Raw genomic sequence first — 15,219 nt, forward strand, 5'->3', positions numbered from 1 at the left:
AACGCTTTGCCGCAATGTATGCTACAGAACAGTGACTCATTCGACGCATTAACGTCCTAATGTGAAGCGCTTTTCTTTTGTTTTCTTCTTGCTTTTTTTTTCTGTTTCTTTATTTCTTGTCGTGCACGCTACGACTGTTTTCCATAAAGTTGCAATGTTTATAATTGTTTTCACGGCCATAAGGTGCTCATTGGTGTGTAACGCTTATGTATATATTATTTTTTTTCCTCTCTTCATGATCTGTGATGAATTCTGTTTGGTGTTTTTTGCCTTGTGTAAACCTTTTGATACCCCTCCTGCATGGGCCCCAACTAGGTCCTGCAGTATTTTGTAAATAAATAAATACCTCTGCGAGTGCTTTTGAAGTCAGATGTACCATGGCGCGCGCCCAGGTGAAAATTTCAAGTGGGATGGCAACTGGTTTCATGTGGTCCCACTTTTCCAAGTGGCCATTAAATACCACTTGGATCACAACAGGTTCCACTTGCAGCCAAGTAGTTTTTAAAGTGGTCCCACGTGCTTTCAAGTTGCCATTAAGATGGTACCACTTAGACAACAACTGGTTGCACTTGCGGACAAGTGGTTTTTAAAGTGTTTGGCCAGCTAATTTCAATGGAGCGACCAAGATGGTATCACTTGGACCACAATGGTTTCCACTTGCCTTCAAGTGGCTGTTAAGATGGTACCACTCACCGCAACGAATTCCACTGGTTGCCAAGTGGTTCCTGCCCGGTTCCAAATTGGTACCACTTCCATTTCTAAGCAAGTAGTTCCTTAGTTTTCTCGATTCGACCATGTGGCTACTAAAATGGTAATAAGCCGGCAAAACACAAAAAAGTGCCTCACGACTAGTTGCGTGGCTCTTTAAGTGGGCTTCTTTCATTCTTGGAAAAAACTTTTATGTAGCACGTATTGATCGAGCAACAGAAACATGGATCAGGAGGCGATGGTCTGCAATTTTCTCATTGACAGTTCTGCTCTGAATATATTTGAGAAGTTAATAACTGATTACGTAATTAGGGCAAATGCAGTATACTCTGACTTGCTCCAAGCGATGACAGACAACATCACCTTGTTATATAGCTGGACAGGAACAAGGTAATGTCTCAATTTGAAGAGAGAAAGAGTAAAATTAGTCAAGAAACTGGCCAACCTAGACGCAAAAGGGGTAAACGCGGACCAATTCAGGCTGGTTCTAGCAAACAAAGATGCAGCATTAGAACAGGAAGATGAAGAAAACATAGAGGTAATGAATGAAACTGCAACTAGGCTAATCTTGGAAGCAGCAATTGAAAAGGGAGGTAAGGCACTAACGCAACCACTAGGTAAGCTCTCCCAAGTAACAAAGGACCTAATAAAGAAACGACAATGCATGAAAGTGTCAAACTCAAGAGACCAGACAGAATTTGCTGAACTGGGAGAACTGATCAACAAAAAGAAAGTAAGATACCTTTGAAATTAGAACGTAGGAAAGATTGAGGAAGCCATAAGATATGGACGCAGCATGAAATCAGCGAGAAGAAAGCTTGGCATAGGACATGGCAAGATGTATGCACTGAAAGATAAGCAGGGTAATATCATCAGCAATTTAGATGACATAGTAAAAGCAGCGCAAGAATTCTGTACTTACCTGTACAGTTACCAGAGCAGCCAAGCTAGTTTCATTCGAAGTAGAGGGGAACAGAATATAACGGTTCCTTCTATAATTAGTGATGAAGTTGAAGGGCCATGCAAGACGTGACCCGAGGAAAAGCAGCTGGAGAATATGGAGTAACAGTCAATTTAATAAGAGCCGAAGGAGATATCATGCTTGAAAAGCTTGCGGCCCTTTATACTCAATGCCTCATGACTTCAAGTGTACCAGACAACTGGAAGAATGTCAACTTTATACTGATCCACAAGAAGGGAGACGTTAGAAAACTGAAAAATTATAGGCCCATAAGCTTGCTTTCAGTACTGTATAAAATATTCGCCATGATAATTTCCAGTAGAACCAGGGCAACACTTGATTTCAGTCAACCAAGAGAACAGGCTGACTTCAGGAAGGGGTATTTTACAATGTATCACATCCATGTCATCAATCAGGTAATCGAGAAATCTGCAGAGTACAATAAACCTCTCTATATGGCTGTAATAGATTATGAAAAGTCATTTGATTCAGTAGAGATACCAGCAGTCATAGCGGCATTGAGTAACCAAGGAATTCAGGATGCATACGTGAATATCTTGAGGAAATATCTACGAAGATTCCACAGCTACATTGGTTCTCCATAAGAAAAGTAGAAAGTTACATGTCAAGAAAGGGGTCAGGCAGGTAGACACAATCACTCCAATGCTATTCACTGCATCTGAGAAGGCTTAGGAGTGGGGATCAACGGTGAATATCTCGGCAACCTTCTGTCTGCAGATGACATTGTCCTATTTAGCAACAATGGGGACCAATTACAACAAATGATTGAGGACCTAAACCAAGAAAGTGTAAGAGTGGGGTTGAAGATTTATGCGCAGAAAACAAAGGCAATTTTCTATAGCTTGGCAAGGGAGCAAGAATTCAGGATCACCAGTCAGTCTCTAGAGTCTGTAAAGGAGTACGTTTATCTAGGTCAATTACTCACAGGGGACCCTGATCATCAGAGGGAAATTTACAGAAGAATAAAATTGGGTTGGAGTACATACAGCAGGCATCGCCAAATCCTGCCTGGGAGCTTACCACTTTCATTTAAAAGAAAAGTGTGCAATCATTGCATTCTACCGGTGCTAGCAAGTGGGGCAGAAACTTGGAGGTTAACAGAGAAGCTCAAGAACAAGTTAAGGACCGCACAAAGAGCGACGGAATGAAACATGTTAGGCATATCGTTAAAGAGACGGGAAGAGAGCGGTGTGGATCATAGAGTAAACGGGGATAGCCGATATTCTAGTTGACATTAAGAGAAAAAAAATGTGGAGCTGGGCAGGCCATGTAATGCGTAGGATGGATAACCGGTGAACCATTAGATTTACAGAATGGATATCAAGAGAAGGCAAGCGCAGTTGAGATGGTAGAAAACTAGGTGGGGTGATGAAGTTAGGAAATCTGCAGGCTCAATTTGGAATTAGCTAATGCAAGACAGGGCTAATTGGAGATTCGCAGGGAGAGGCCTTTGTCCTGCAGTGGGCATAAATATAGGCTGATGATGATTATATTTATACATATATGAACCTGGATTTATCAAACCCACATAAACGAATTATTGGGTATATGGAACAGTTCTAAATCCCCTTGAAAATGTCTGTATCAAATGTTTATTTTATATATTAAACTACCTAGATATCGAACTTTTGTAATCGCCTTCAGGCTCGATATATCCGGGTTCGACTGTATAGAGAGAGAATAAGTAAAATGAACACTGCGTGCATGACCATGCACACCTCTCCAGCGTACAATAAAGAGAACTGATTTATTCTTGTGGGGTTTGCTTTTGTTTGACAGCATATATATTTCTCATTCACGCGAGTGCGTTCCAGGTTTGATGGTGTCTCGCATCTTGTGTTCGGCGATTCTCTGCAGGGCGCCGTTGATCTCCGATGCGATCTCTTTTCTTTTTCATTTCTGCTCCAAGTGCAGTCTCCTACGCTTGTTGTGCTCCTCCACCACCTTTGCCACCTTATAAACAGATAACAGAAGAAAGGAAAAAAAAAAAATCAATCTTAACTGTACTTGATGTCTACGTACTGCGAAGCATTCGTGAACGGTTGCATGATTCATGTAACTGCTGATTAGCGAATGGTTACATAGAGGTTTTATGCTGCAGTGTTTATATTTATACTATGTTGCTAATGACAAGATATAATTAGGCTTGGAAGCGCAAACTAAAACGCAGATACCAGTGGCCGCACTGGCAGTCGCCCCTGTGGCACATAATTTTGACCAGCTATCACCGAGCTTGGCCCACCAAGACGGCGAGATGTTACCCCGCCCGCCCACTTGCAAAAATATGACTGCATTCGGAATCATTTCGAATAGAGTGAATCGCAATAATAAATGTGAAGTGTTAAATAATTCCTGAATAGCTGGCAAGAATTCAAGTAACATAAACAGTCGGTGGAAATATGAATAATAAAGCAGCAAATAACACGTGCGTATATCGATGCAGCGAATAAATTTAATTGTAACGCAGCCCATACCTTTGCGCCAATTCTTTCCTGTATGCCGGAGAGGAATTGCTCCTGGATCTCAGTATGCTGTTTGATATCGGTCAAACGTTTTCTCAATTCTGCGCGGAAATGAGCGATGGGCTCCTTGTCTCCGCCAACGTCAGCGATGGGCGCCTTGTCAGCGATGGGCTCCTTGTCTCCGCCAACGTCAGCGATGGGCGCCTTGTCAGCGATGGGCTCCTTGTCTCCGCCAACGTCAGCGATGGGCTCCTTGTCAGCGATGGGCTCCTTGTCTCCGCCAACGTCAGCGATGGGCTCCTTGTCTCCGCCAACGTCAGCGATGGGCTCCTTGTCTCCGCCAACGTCAGCGCTGGGCTCCTTGTCTCCGCCAACGTCAGCGATGGGCTCCTTGTCAGCGATGGGCCCCTTGTCTCCGCCAACGTCAGCGATGGGCTCCTTGTCTCCGCCAACGTCAGCGATGGGCTCCTTGTCTCCGCCAACGTCAGCGATGGGCTCCTTGTCTCCGCCAACGTCAGCGATGGGCTCCTTGTCAGCGATGGGCTCCTTGTCAGCGATGGGCTCCTTGTCTCCGCCAACGTCAGCGATGGGCTCCTTGTCTCCGCCAACGTCAGCGATGGGCTCCTTGTCAGCGATGGGCTCCTTGTCTCCGCCAACGTCAGCGATGGGCTCCTTGTCTCCGCCAACGTCAGCGATGGGCTCCTTGTCTCCGCCAACGTCAGCGATGGGCTCCTTGTCAGCGATGGGCTCCTTGTCTCCGCCAACGTCAGCGATGGGCTCCTTGTCTCCGCCAACTTGAGGAGATTGTTCTCGTTGACTGGAGGCTGGGCCCTAGATGGACAAAAAAACGAGCAAAATAAGCATTAATGGAATGTTCTTTTATATGACTTGCTGACTCACGGTACCTGAACTAGCGAAGCTACTTCTGCATCGCCGGAAAGGCCATCCTGATGGCTAGTTCCTTGCGGGCGCTCGTCGCGGTGGTTGTTTCCTTCTTGACTCATTCTATCAGAATGGTTTGACTTTAAATTAAAGACTAAATTCCACTATTGCTGCACTATTGCTGTAGTCTGTACAGTAACTTTACTAAATTCGATCTGGCTGTGGCAATGGCTTACAAGCTACTACGTCGTTGTTATGTCGTCGTGATTACGGCATGTCGGAAATTTAAAATAGATTATTCACAGCTGTGTTGAGTTATTTGTGCGAGTCGCAAGAAATTATGTCTTTGAAAGAAACAGTGATACAAGTAAAACCATTTCATAAAGTCGCGCTGCTGGGGGTTTAGGCGATTGTAGTGTCATCTGCCGAAAGAAAAAAAAAAAAAAAAAAGCGTACGCTGCACGTCACATACGGCTTTTCAGATTGCAACGCCACACGCATAGAGTTTCACACTATAAAGTGTTATAGTGAGAAACTCAATGGCCACACGTCAACGCGCCGTCTTACATCTCGGAGGCAATGCACTAGCACGCGTGAGAGTGAAAGTGGTGAGGGTCTAATAAATAAAGAAATAAAAATGAGAAAAGCCATGTTTTTTATTTTTTTATTTCTCTAAAATGCGACGTGCTGTTTCCGGTTCCTGTTTCCGTACGAAAATATTGTGATGAACGTTTCAGACGTGATGTACGATTATGTGTGTAGGAAAGCTCGCTTGCCTAATTTCTCCCTTCTCCCGCATTAAGGCGCTCCCTTCAGTGGAGTGGCGGGGAGGAGGAGGGGGGAACGCGAAGCAAGGTATAATTCATTTCTATCACACGCACCAAATACAAATAGAAAAACCTGTTTAAACACCAGTCACAGTCTGCCAGACACAGTTGGTTGAGCTTTGGCATCGGCACAGCATAAAACACAAGCGATTGAAAGCCCATCTCGGTAAATGGCATGCTGAGTGTGATCGTTTGCAAGTTCACGTTGGACCCTAACGCCTCGATCAATTAAATGATCTTCAGACCTCTCATCCGGTTGGAAAAATCCACGGAATGCGGTCCAAAGGTGAAGTTTGAAGTGTTTGAGTGTCGATGCCATTCTTATGTATGCGGCAATATCGTTCTGCACATTGTAGTCATACAAATCATTCATAGTGTGAATGCTAAGCGATGTTACATGAGGACAGTTCAAGAGCACACCGAACGCTGACGTGAAAACTTCCAACCTTTCTATGTGACTGTAGCTCAGTGTCACAGTCGTGACAAACGGGCACTCGGGCAGGTCTGGGATCTTAAAGGCCTCATTGGAGGTCTTCGATGGACAGTTTCCATGAAAGACCACATGTGCCCATCAGGGGAAATACTTCTCTCAGGCCATTGACTAGTGTGATGTTACGAACGATGACAAGTTGCAACGTGTTGTTCATTGCCACAGCGCGGAAGAAGTCACAGCACTCGTTGACACCAACTCCCTGCAAGTCAAATTCTAACTTTAACAGGGTGGTGTGTTTTGGCAACGCTGAGAGCCAAGGGAGCATCAGCTCAGCGTGGCTTCTGGACGACATGTTCATCTATGTGGGGCGTCATGAATCGCTCGCAACACTTCGAACGAGTCACGGAAAAATTGCGCAAACTCTGGCTTCGCTCGACCACTTCGGCAAAGAGCGCCATCTGTTCTGTGTCCCTCAAACTCAAGTCAGCGACGAGTTCCTCCAGCATCGACGCCTACGAGATGGCTCGCACCACAACTTTCATGCCGTCCCTGTCCAGATAATGGTGGACTCTGATAGTTAGCTTCTTTAGCGTCGAATTTTCTTTGGTCAAGTACTTCGCGAACTTGTCCGCTGCGCCGTTAAAAGCTGACGAGAAGATGCAGGCTCCGATGACTAGTTTGGTAATGGTAGTATTCTGCATGAGAGCGTCAATCAACATCCTTGTATAAAGGTTGTTCGTCTGCAGTTGTGCCACGTCGAGAGACGTCAGATTAGCACCAGGCCGCAACAGGTCCAGGACTGAAAGCAAAACTTGGTGTAGAGGGTCTGCAGACGGCGTACAGAGCTCCAGCTGCTCAATGTTGCCTAGCAGGCGTATTGTAGTGTACATGCTTTGAAGCTGTTTCTCCTGGAAGTTGAGCGTTCCCTGGATTCTCACTCTTCTCAGGGAGGGTGAATTAATGACAGCCTTGAGCAAAGAAAAGTTGTTCGCGATGACACAGTCGAGCTCTATTCCTTCGATGCATTTGTGTGTGTTCAGAAGAGACTTCAAAAAATCCGCCGCGTTCCACTGAGCCTCGTGACCTACGCTGGAAGACGACGTGTAGTGTATTTCACGGATCGTCACAAGTTGCAAATTGCCGACGTCGGCGTCGTCAAGTTCTCGTAGCTGGACTCCCAGGTACCACAGCAGACTATTGCAGCTTGAAAGATGCTGAAATAATCGACGCACGCCAGACCCCTTCGTCCGTGTGCATGGTACTACTAAGGAACGTACGGCAAACGCAGATCTCTCGTATTTTCTTGCAGAATCATTCATTGCACTCGCCGCCATGTTGCGTCTTCTCTTCATCGGGTCCGTGTTTCAACCACGAATTAATGTATTGAAACGTCCGTTATATGAACGAGGGCTCTTCACGGGGGAAGAATTAAGGTAGACCCTTGTATCGGATGGCAACACCAAGACTTTACGAACGACTGCCGGGCCAAGTCGAAGCGAGGTGTACAATGATTATCCGAGTTGCGTAAGACCTACGCGGTTAGGTGACTTGCTTAAACCACGGAGCTTACCCATTACTGGGCATTGGTCAATAAGTAGATGAAGATGAACTTGTTGGTCGACGAGCCGGCGTCAGGCCTTCGTTTGTCAACGCTCTATATACTTATGGCTGATACCCACTATGGGGAATTGGTCAAGATTCAGGTGGCATTAGAAGACAATTAGTAATGCCAAGAAAACAATTGAAATAAGTGGGGAACAGTGAAAGTAATAGAAAAAAAATCAAAGAAATAAAAATTTAACTACGCGTGTAACTATCGTCGTTATCGCAGTTGTCTGTAATGATGATGATGGTTTCGTCCGGGAACGGCAGAAACCCACTGTGAGGCTGATAGCGCTCACATATACTGGGGCTGTTAACTGTTTTAATGCGCGTAACTAAACGACAGAAAAGAAGTCAGTGGTGATTTAGCGGTAATGCGGGAGAAACGCCGTTAGCATTACGTCGCCCCTTTTTGAGGTACAGGATCCATGATTGAAACCGCGTTCGCCACATAGCAAAGGAGTTCACCCGACAAGCGTCCTGCCTCTTCGAGGAGTCAAGTGCAATGTCTGGAGCAGACGAGCCCCGTCAACTGCACAATATATATATATATATATATATATATATATATATATATACGAGAAAATGAAGGGAGAGTCGTGATTTTTGTTAATGATGACCACATGAAGGCCAACAGGCAATGAGGCCAAGAACAGTATCGGTCAAGTTTATTGGTTGAAATTGAAATGCTCGAAATAATAAACCACAGGAAAACGTAAGTGGACGAAAAGATAATGTGCCGCCGGCGGGAGCCGAACCCGTAACCCTTACCCTCCGGTGGTACGTCATCTTTTAGTCCACTATCATTTACCAGTTCGTTATTACAGCAAAGCTGTCATAGTATGGCTAGGGTTCCATGTATTTTAACGTGAGAGCGTTAAGGGCCCCGTGTCGAAGAAAATCCGGCGTCGGCGTTGGTGTCGGCGTTGGCGCCGGCATCGGCGGCCATGAAAATCATCCCAAATCACTCTGCGTGATTTGGGATGATTTTTCGAATATGTTTAGGTATATGTCACGAGGCGGCATAGTTTCGAGTCATCGACACGCCGATTAACGGGTGTCAAAAACGTCATGGTCCCACGGTACGGCACATAGTTTCGAGATAGCGACACGCCGATTATCGGACCCAAGTGTGTGCGTGTGCCTCTCGGTGCAGTGCCGGGGCACGACCTCGGACAGGGAGGGAAGAATCAACCGTCCCCCCCCCCCCCCCCCCCACTTTTCTTTTTTTTTTTGAACTTTGTTTTAGTGGACTACTGTTAAGTGTATTGTATATTTGATCCGCGCCGTTTCATGTGTATATCCACTGTTAATTGCTCGTCATATTTATTTGTCATCGTCATTGTACTACATTAAGCTGAAGTGTGTCAGTCAGTCTTGTGTCTTTTTATCACTCTATTATTTTTTTAATTTGTGTATATTAATCAGTCGATAAGTAACCTTTTTTTAACTCCCGACTCTGACTCTTACACTGTGTTCGCTCCAGTACGGAACGACCAACCGGCTTGTATACCCCGTCGATCGACTTCGCGCCGACAACGAACGGGTGGCAGCCGTGACAGTATATGTATAGCTCACGCCTTCTTACATGAAGTGCGATATATGCGAGTTATATTACAACACCATTAAATCACTAATGTTGCTCATCACTTGTCTCACATCCTTGACAAAGCTATACCTCGGAATTTTGAGAATGACAATCGACAAACCAATGTCATGAAACAAAACACCCACAGCGCATGCGTTTGATGTTAAATCGACTCAGACTGAAATATTAAAAGTGCGAAACAAAGACGGAAACTTGAAAATGATGCAATTCCTTTGGCACGGTTGTGGCCTATCTCCGGGATCCGCCCACGCAAGAGGCCGCGTTTTTACCAGAAAGCTAAACATCTATACTAAACTTAGCGAAGGAAATCTGCACGTTCCACAGAGCAACAGAAATAAAAGTAGCAGTGGCATAGTGAACTAAAATATGCGACCGAGACATGGCGCTGTCAAAATCAAAACTACCTATGGACAGGCAGTGATAGCAGAGAAAAAAAAAAGGAATTGATTGATTGCATTAGAAGCGATCTGTGTGATGAACAGAACCTTATAGTAGTTAAGAGGGGAGAATAGACAGGTCATGAACAGGTACACCCGTGAGACCCGTATACGGACCACAGGGTTGCGAAAAAACTGAATCCCTTCGTAATTAACAAGCATAAACTGGAATTGACGAGTACACTGAAAAGTTCCCCAATGCCAAGTTTGGACCGCATTCCTCAATTTCAAGTTGCGTTCATAGGCAGAGGAAAAAAATGGGCTTTATCGCGCAACCCCTGGTCCGTATATTTTTGCTCATAGGTGTACCTGTCATGGGAAGGTAACGTGGCAATGCGGTAACAGGTAACACGTATCGACTACGCCTTAGTCTCAGAAATGGTCTACGAACAACTAGACCAAATGATAATAGACGAAAAGAAAAAAAAAATTGCCTGCGTAGCGTTCATAGACGCTCAACATTAACGTTTTGGAGAAATACTAACGCAAAACACGAACCATGCAATAGCATCATAATTTCTAAACATAAATGAAGAGCATATAACAGAGATTGCAAAAAGAAAAGCATACTAGAAGAAAATTGAGGCTTTTCCTACATCAGTCAGGGAATTTAACCCCTTTAGACACGGCGGCCACGCTCGTGGACGCGATCGAACGTGGACGCGAAGTATTTTTGCCATTTCTGGTAGCAAGGAATAGAGCACAAACATTAAGCGCAGGGTAAATTGAACATCCTGCGCTGTTATACACTTACTTTATTACCAAAATGCTATTTTATTCATTGAAGCACAAAATTAACTGGAAGGATAGGATAGGAATAAACTTTATTTTCCCAACGGTTATGGCTGTTGGTGCCCGGGGCTAGGCTGCCAAGGGTCCATCGCCGGAGAAAAATCTTCCGAGATCCTCGGCAATGGCCCTGGCCCGCTGGACGGCCCACTCCTGGCTCCTCGGGTGCCTCGCTGAGGAGGGCGCCTTGCTATCTCTCAGCGAGGCGCCCCGCTTCAGAGGGGCCTGCTGTTGGCTTCCCCCTTCCTCTTGGTCCTTCATCCTCATGGCGTTGGCATTCCCAAAGCATATGGGCCATATCAGGCCGTTCGTGCTCGCACCACGGGCAGCCGGGCGACGGCTGCAGCGCGGGCCACAGGCGGTGCAGGTGGTAGGTGTTGGTGAAAGTGCCCGTCTGCAACCGCCTCAGGTCGACTGCCTGGGACCTGTCCAGCCGCCCGTGGGGTTGTGGACATTTCTTACGTTCTTTCCTGTAGTGGCAAGAACCTCTCGGTGCGAGGCCGGAAACTCCTCGATAGTGCGGTCGGCGTCCCCGTGGCCCCCCCAGCTCCGTCAGCCGCGATTTGGGTTGTGTTGGTAACTCCTCCGCTGGAGTCCCGCAAAACAACGGCGGCGGCTGCCCTATGGGTGATCGCGTCGCGGCGGGTAAGCTGCCTCGCGACGAGGTGGGCGCGCTCATTGTGGTTGGGCGGGATGCCGGTGTGTTTGTTGTCGTTGTTGTCGCGGCTGTTGTCTTTGTTAGTCCCAAGCTCCCCGACGTGCGCGGGGAACCATTTGAGGGACTTGTTCGTAATCGTGCCGGACACGAAGTCCCCGGCTCTGGCTTTGAGCATGCGCGCCACATCCGCGGACACCCAACCTTTGGTAAGTTCCGGATCGCTGATTTGGAGTCGCTTATGATCAGGCTATCCTCCGTACCTCCGTTGAGTACCGCGAAGGCTATGACCATCTCCTCCGCTGCTTCGGCCGACGGCAGCCTCGCTGATGCCGTGATTCGGATCCTTCCCTTCGTATCTACGACCGCCATGGAGAAGGCGGGCGCCGCCGCCGTCGGCCGGCCGTGTCGTTGCTCCCTAGTGCATCTAAATAGGTGTTGTCTTGCTCCAAAAGAATTGCGTTGGGTGCCTTTTAGCGTTGTCATATGGGGGGCTGTGCGGATGCGGTCTCAGAAACACTGTGTGCGGGCGTGTGCGCGCGATGGAGCATAAGTGCTCGTGTGTGCGCGTTAATGGGCATAGGCGCCTAATGAACCAGCTAAGCGAACGGCTTAACTGGTTCATTAGTCGCGGAATGTGACCGTCGTCGACAACACTTGCGGTAGCAAAAATCATAAAGCCGCATACTACACCTCTACCGTTCAAAAAAGCATGTAAAAGTGAATTCAGCACCTAGTATCAAAATATAATCAAGAGTAATTCAAGAGTCTCAACGTATAATTAAAAGTAATTAGGGTATATAATAAGACCAGTACACGGACAACATACGACACCTTTGTTAAAGCGTGCTAAGGTGAATTACTAAGTAACTAAGAATAATTAAGATTAATTAAAGGTAATTAAGGGTTGTGAACAGTGATAGAGACTATTTAACATCAATTCGAAACTCCGTGATAGGAATGGTCACGCCAAATTAAGACTAATTAAGAGTTCGAAAGAGCAGTACATACTAATAAGGATCAATTAAAGACTCCGTAACAGCAAGAAAGCAATTAAACCGAATTACGACATATTAGTAGTTATTTAATAATTAATCAACATAAGCAAACAATCGCAAATGAAATGACGTCAACGCATTAAAGCTTTCGCCGTCAAAGTTGTCTTAGCAATCGATATGGGACCCCACTTAACGTGTTTTCTTTTTTTATTTTTCATACGCATTTTATACTTAGCTGAACACCTTCTTGATTAGCAACGTATAACGACACTGAACGAAAAATTTAATATTTTGCGCCAACCAACGCAGACACGCGATGAAATTTTAGAGCACTCTCAACTAAAAGTGCAGCGAAGCGGCCAGATTTCGTAAGTAAATAGCGCACTATGCGATGTTCATTGTGACTGCGAAGCATTGAATAGACCTTTATTATAGTGCTGCATGCATAAAATTAATTCGTGTGCATGAAATTGGCGTATTGGAGTACGCTGTCTGATGTCATTTTCAAAACTTTTATTACTGCGCGCAGTCATCCTTGTTAACGGAGCCGTCGTGTGTTACAGTCAAAGTTCTGATCTTATTCCCAAGTAGTAAATACAGCTCGGAATATAATTGCACAAGGACTTAAATACATCGCGCAACGCGATAATCCGGTTGAAAAGTGCGCTCCAGAACTATTATATAGGCGAGCCGTGGCGCTCGCCCACAGGAAAGATAAGCGAAGAATTCATAGTGTCTTTAGGCGAAATAATTAACAATAGGCAAGACATTAGGTATAAGTAAAAGTAGAGCGTGGTGAACTCAGTGGTCACCACTGTGTTATAAACGCTCATGGATTCCATCCACGCAAGCTGTCCAGAAAGCATGACTATCTCTTAGAATGAATGCAGATTCCGACGAGAATACGCCACAAGGATTACGCGTGCGTTTAGAGATTACGCTGCATAGCGCGCGAGCACGCTATCGCCTACACGCCCCGATCACCCCCTCCCCCCCCCCCCCTCGCCCCCCCAGATGTGGGGTGTCGCTGCAGCGCTAGAGGGACAAACCGCAAGTTTTTTTTACGCAAGGCAACGCCTATCTAGATGCACTAGGGAGCGAGGCTTGCTTACCAGGGATGCCGCGCACGCGCGGACCAAGGCTGTATTTTTCTATTTTTTATTTTTTTATTTTGATTATTTGTTCAATTATTTCCTCAAAGGTGTCTTGTTGAGACATTACAGGAGGGAGTGGGTGGTTAATGACAAACAAAGATAATAAAAATCACGATGGAATGTTTTCGATGAGCCGCTTGTATGCTAGTGGGTCGGTGATAGTGGCAATCTCGGTGAGCAGGCCATTCCAGTCTCGTGCTGCGCGCAGGAAAAAGTGCTGCTGAAAAGTCGCGGTATGGACATGTGGGAGATATACTGTGTTGTAGTCACTGGTGCGGCCAATGCGATGGGCTCTTTTTATGTATGGGTTATCAAAAGGCAAAGAATGGAAGAATTTATGAAAAAGGTAAAGATGTGCTATTCTACGGCGTGAGGCTAGAGCGAGTAAGTTTATTTGGGCTTTTAGTGCTGAAATGCTCGAATTGTGAAAAATAATTAGACAAGATAAATCGTGTCGCGCGCCTTTGAACTCCAACCTTATAAATCAAACCTATCAAGTAGCCTTGCATAAGAACGAACAGGTGGTCCTGGTCATCATTCCCGATTTTGATGAAATTTACTGTAGGCGCAAGTTTTGGGCCCATAACACTGCTTCTGAACTTAGTTTTGTGAAAAAAAAAAAAAAAAAAAAAAGCTTGTTCGCCTGAAAAAAAATGCGCAAATTTCGGCCGTCGAAAACACATTTCCGCCAGTTTTGCGATTGCTGAACTTTGAGCGCGCATAGAGAAATACTGCTGCGCTTCCCGATTACAATATTTTTCCCCCACAATGAACAAGTGGGGACTTATAAGTATTTTATTGCACTTGGCTACAGAAGGAATTTAAAAAAAAATCACAAACATGGTAAACGGACCAAAGTACTTGTAATTCAGGAATTTATTGCTCTAGACCAATTAAACTGAGGATAATAAAACTCGGTGCACATGAACTTTTCAGTTTTCACATTCTTTTGAAATAATTTTTGTTGCTTTGTCAAGCACCGTTATATTTAAAAATTTCACTGAAACTTAAGTGGTTTGCCAAAAACATAGAAATTTGAAAATAGTTTTCTGATAAAGGCCATTTTTAATTTTTTTTTTTTTAGAAATACTCTGAATGAAGTCAAAGACGTTATCTACCGCTGTGTGTAAAAAAACGTTTCATAATTTGAGTACCGATCAAGTTACAAGGCGCCAAATGTGACCACACTCAGCCTAGAGGCCGCAACACGGATTTCCTGCTCTCTGATTTGCTGGGCTATGCAAGAACTCATTCAACGTAATATTCATTGTTCAAATATAACGCTGCCAGCAAGCGACGCTGTCCTGTGTGGGTTACAACATTCTTTAGCCGCACGATTGCGTATGTTGTATGCCAATGTGGCCGAGGAAGAAGGGTGACGGTACTGTTGCTATGGGGTTATATTTTATTAATCTGGTCTTACAGCTTTTCAAGAACATGCGATATTCGATTTCACTGCCACGTTGCTTATCCGAAGCAACTGTTCTTTCCACGAACAACTGCAGTTCGGAGTTATGGGTCTGCTTGCACTCCCACATATGCCAGGACTGAATACCAGGCTTTGCAGGAACCGCAACCAATTCTCTTGCGTTCAATCGCCTGAAAGATTCAATGTCTGCTTTTGGAGCGTAAATAATGCTCAAGTGCATTTTCCTGCATGCACTAGTCTGTCCTGAACATG

At 45.3% G+C, this 15,219-nt stretch overlaps 2 protein-coding genes across 6 annotated transcripts in view; one reads left to right on the forward strand and one right to left on the reverse strand.

Moving 5' to 3' along the window:
* LOC119461860 (uncharacterized) overlaps positions 1-15,219 on the forward strand; it is a 465,401-nt gene that overhangs the window by 313,768 nt on the left and 136,414 nt on the right. The gene's annotated exons all lie outside the window — the stretch shown is intronic.
* Positions 3,479-5,292, reverse strand: LOC119437184 (S-antigen protein-like). Of its 2 annotated transcripts, XM_049667260.1 has the most exons (3): positions 5,058-5,292; positions 4,165-4,983; positions 3,479-3,643 (listed from the first exon to the last, which is right to left on the reverse strand). In XM_049667260.1, exons 1-3 carry the CDS (start codon positions 5,154-5,156, stop codon positions 3,584-3,586), a joined length of 978 nt encoding a protein of 325 aa, XP_049523217.1. In that variant the 5' UTR covers positions 5,157-5,292; the 3' UTR covers positions 3,479-3,583. The 2 variants fall into 2 exon arrangements, with proteins under 2 accessions (XP_049523217.1, XP_049523206.1); XM_049667249.1 differs by lacking the exon at positions 3,479-3,643 and having other exon boundaries at positions 3,934-4,983.

The sequence above is a fragment of the Dermacentor silvarum genome, chromosome 1 (assembly GCF_013339745.2).
Source record: "Dermacentor silvarum isolate Dsil-2018 chromosome 1, BIME_Dsil_1.4, whole genome shotgun sequence".
Classification (NCBI taxonomy): domain Eukaryota; kingdom Metazoa; phylum Arthropoda; class Arachnida; order Ixodida; family Ixodidae; genus Dermacentor; species Dermacentor silvarum.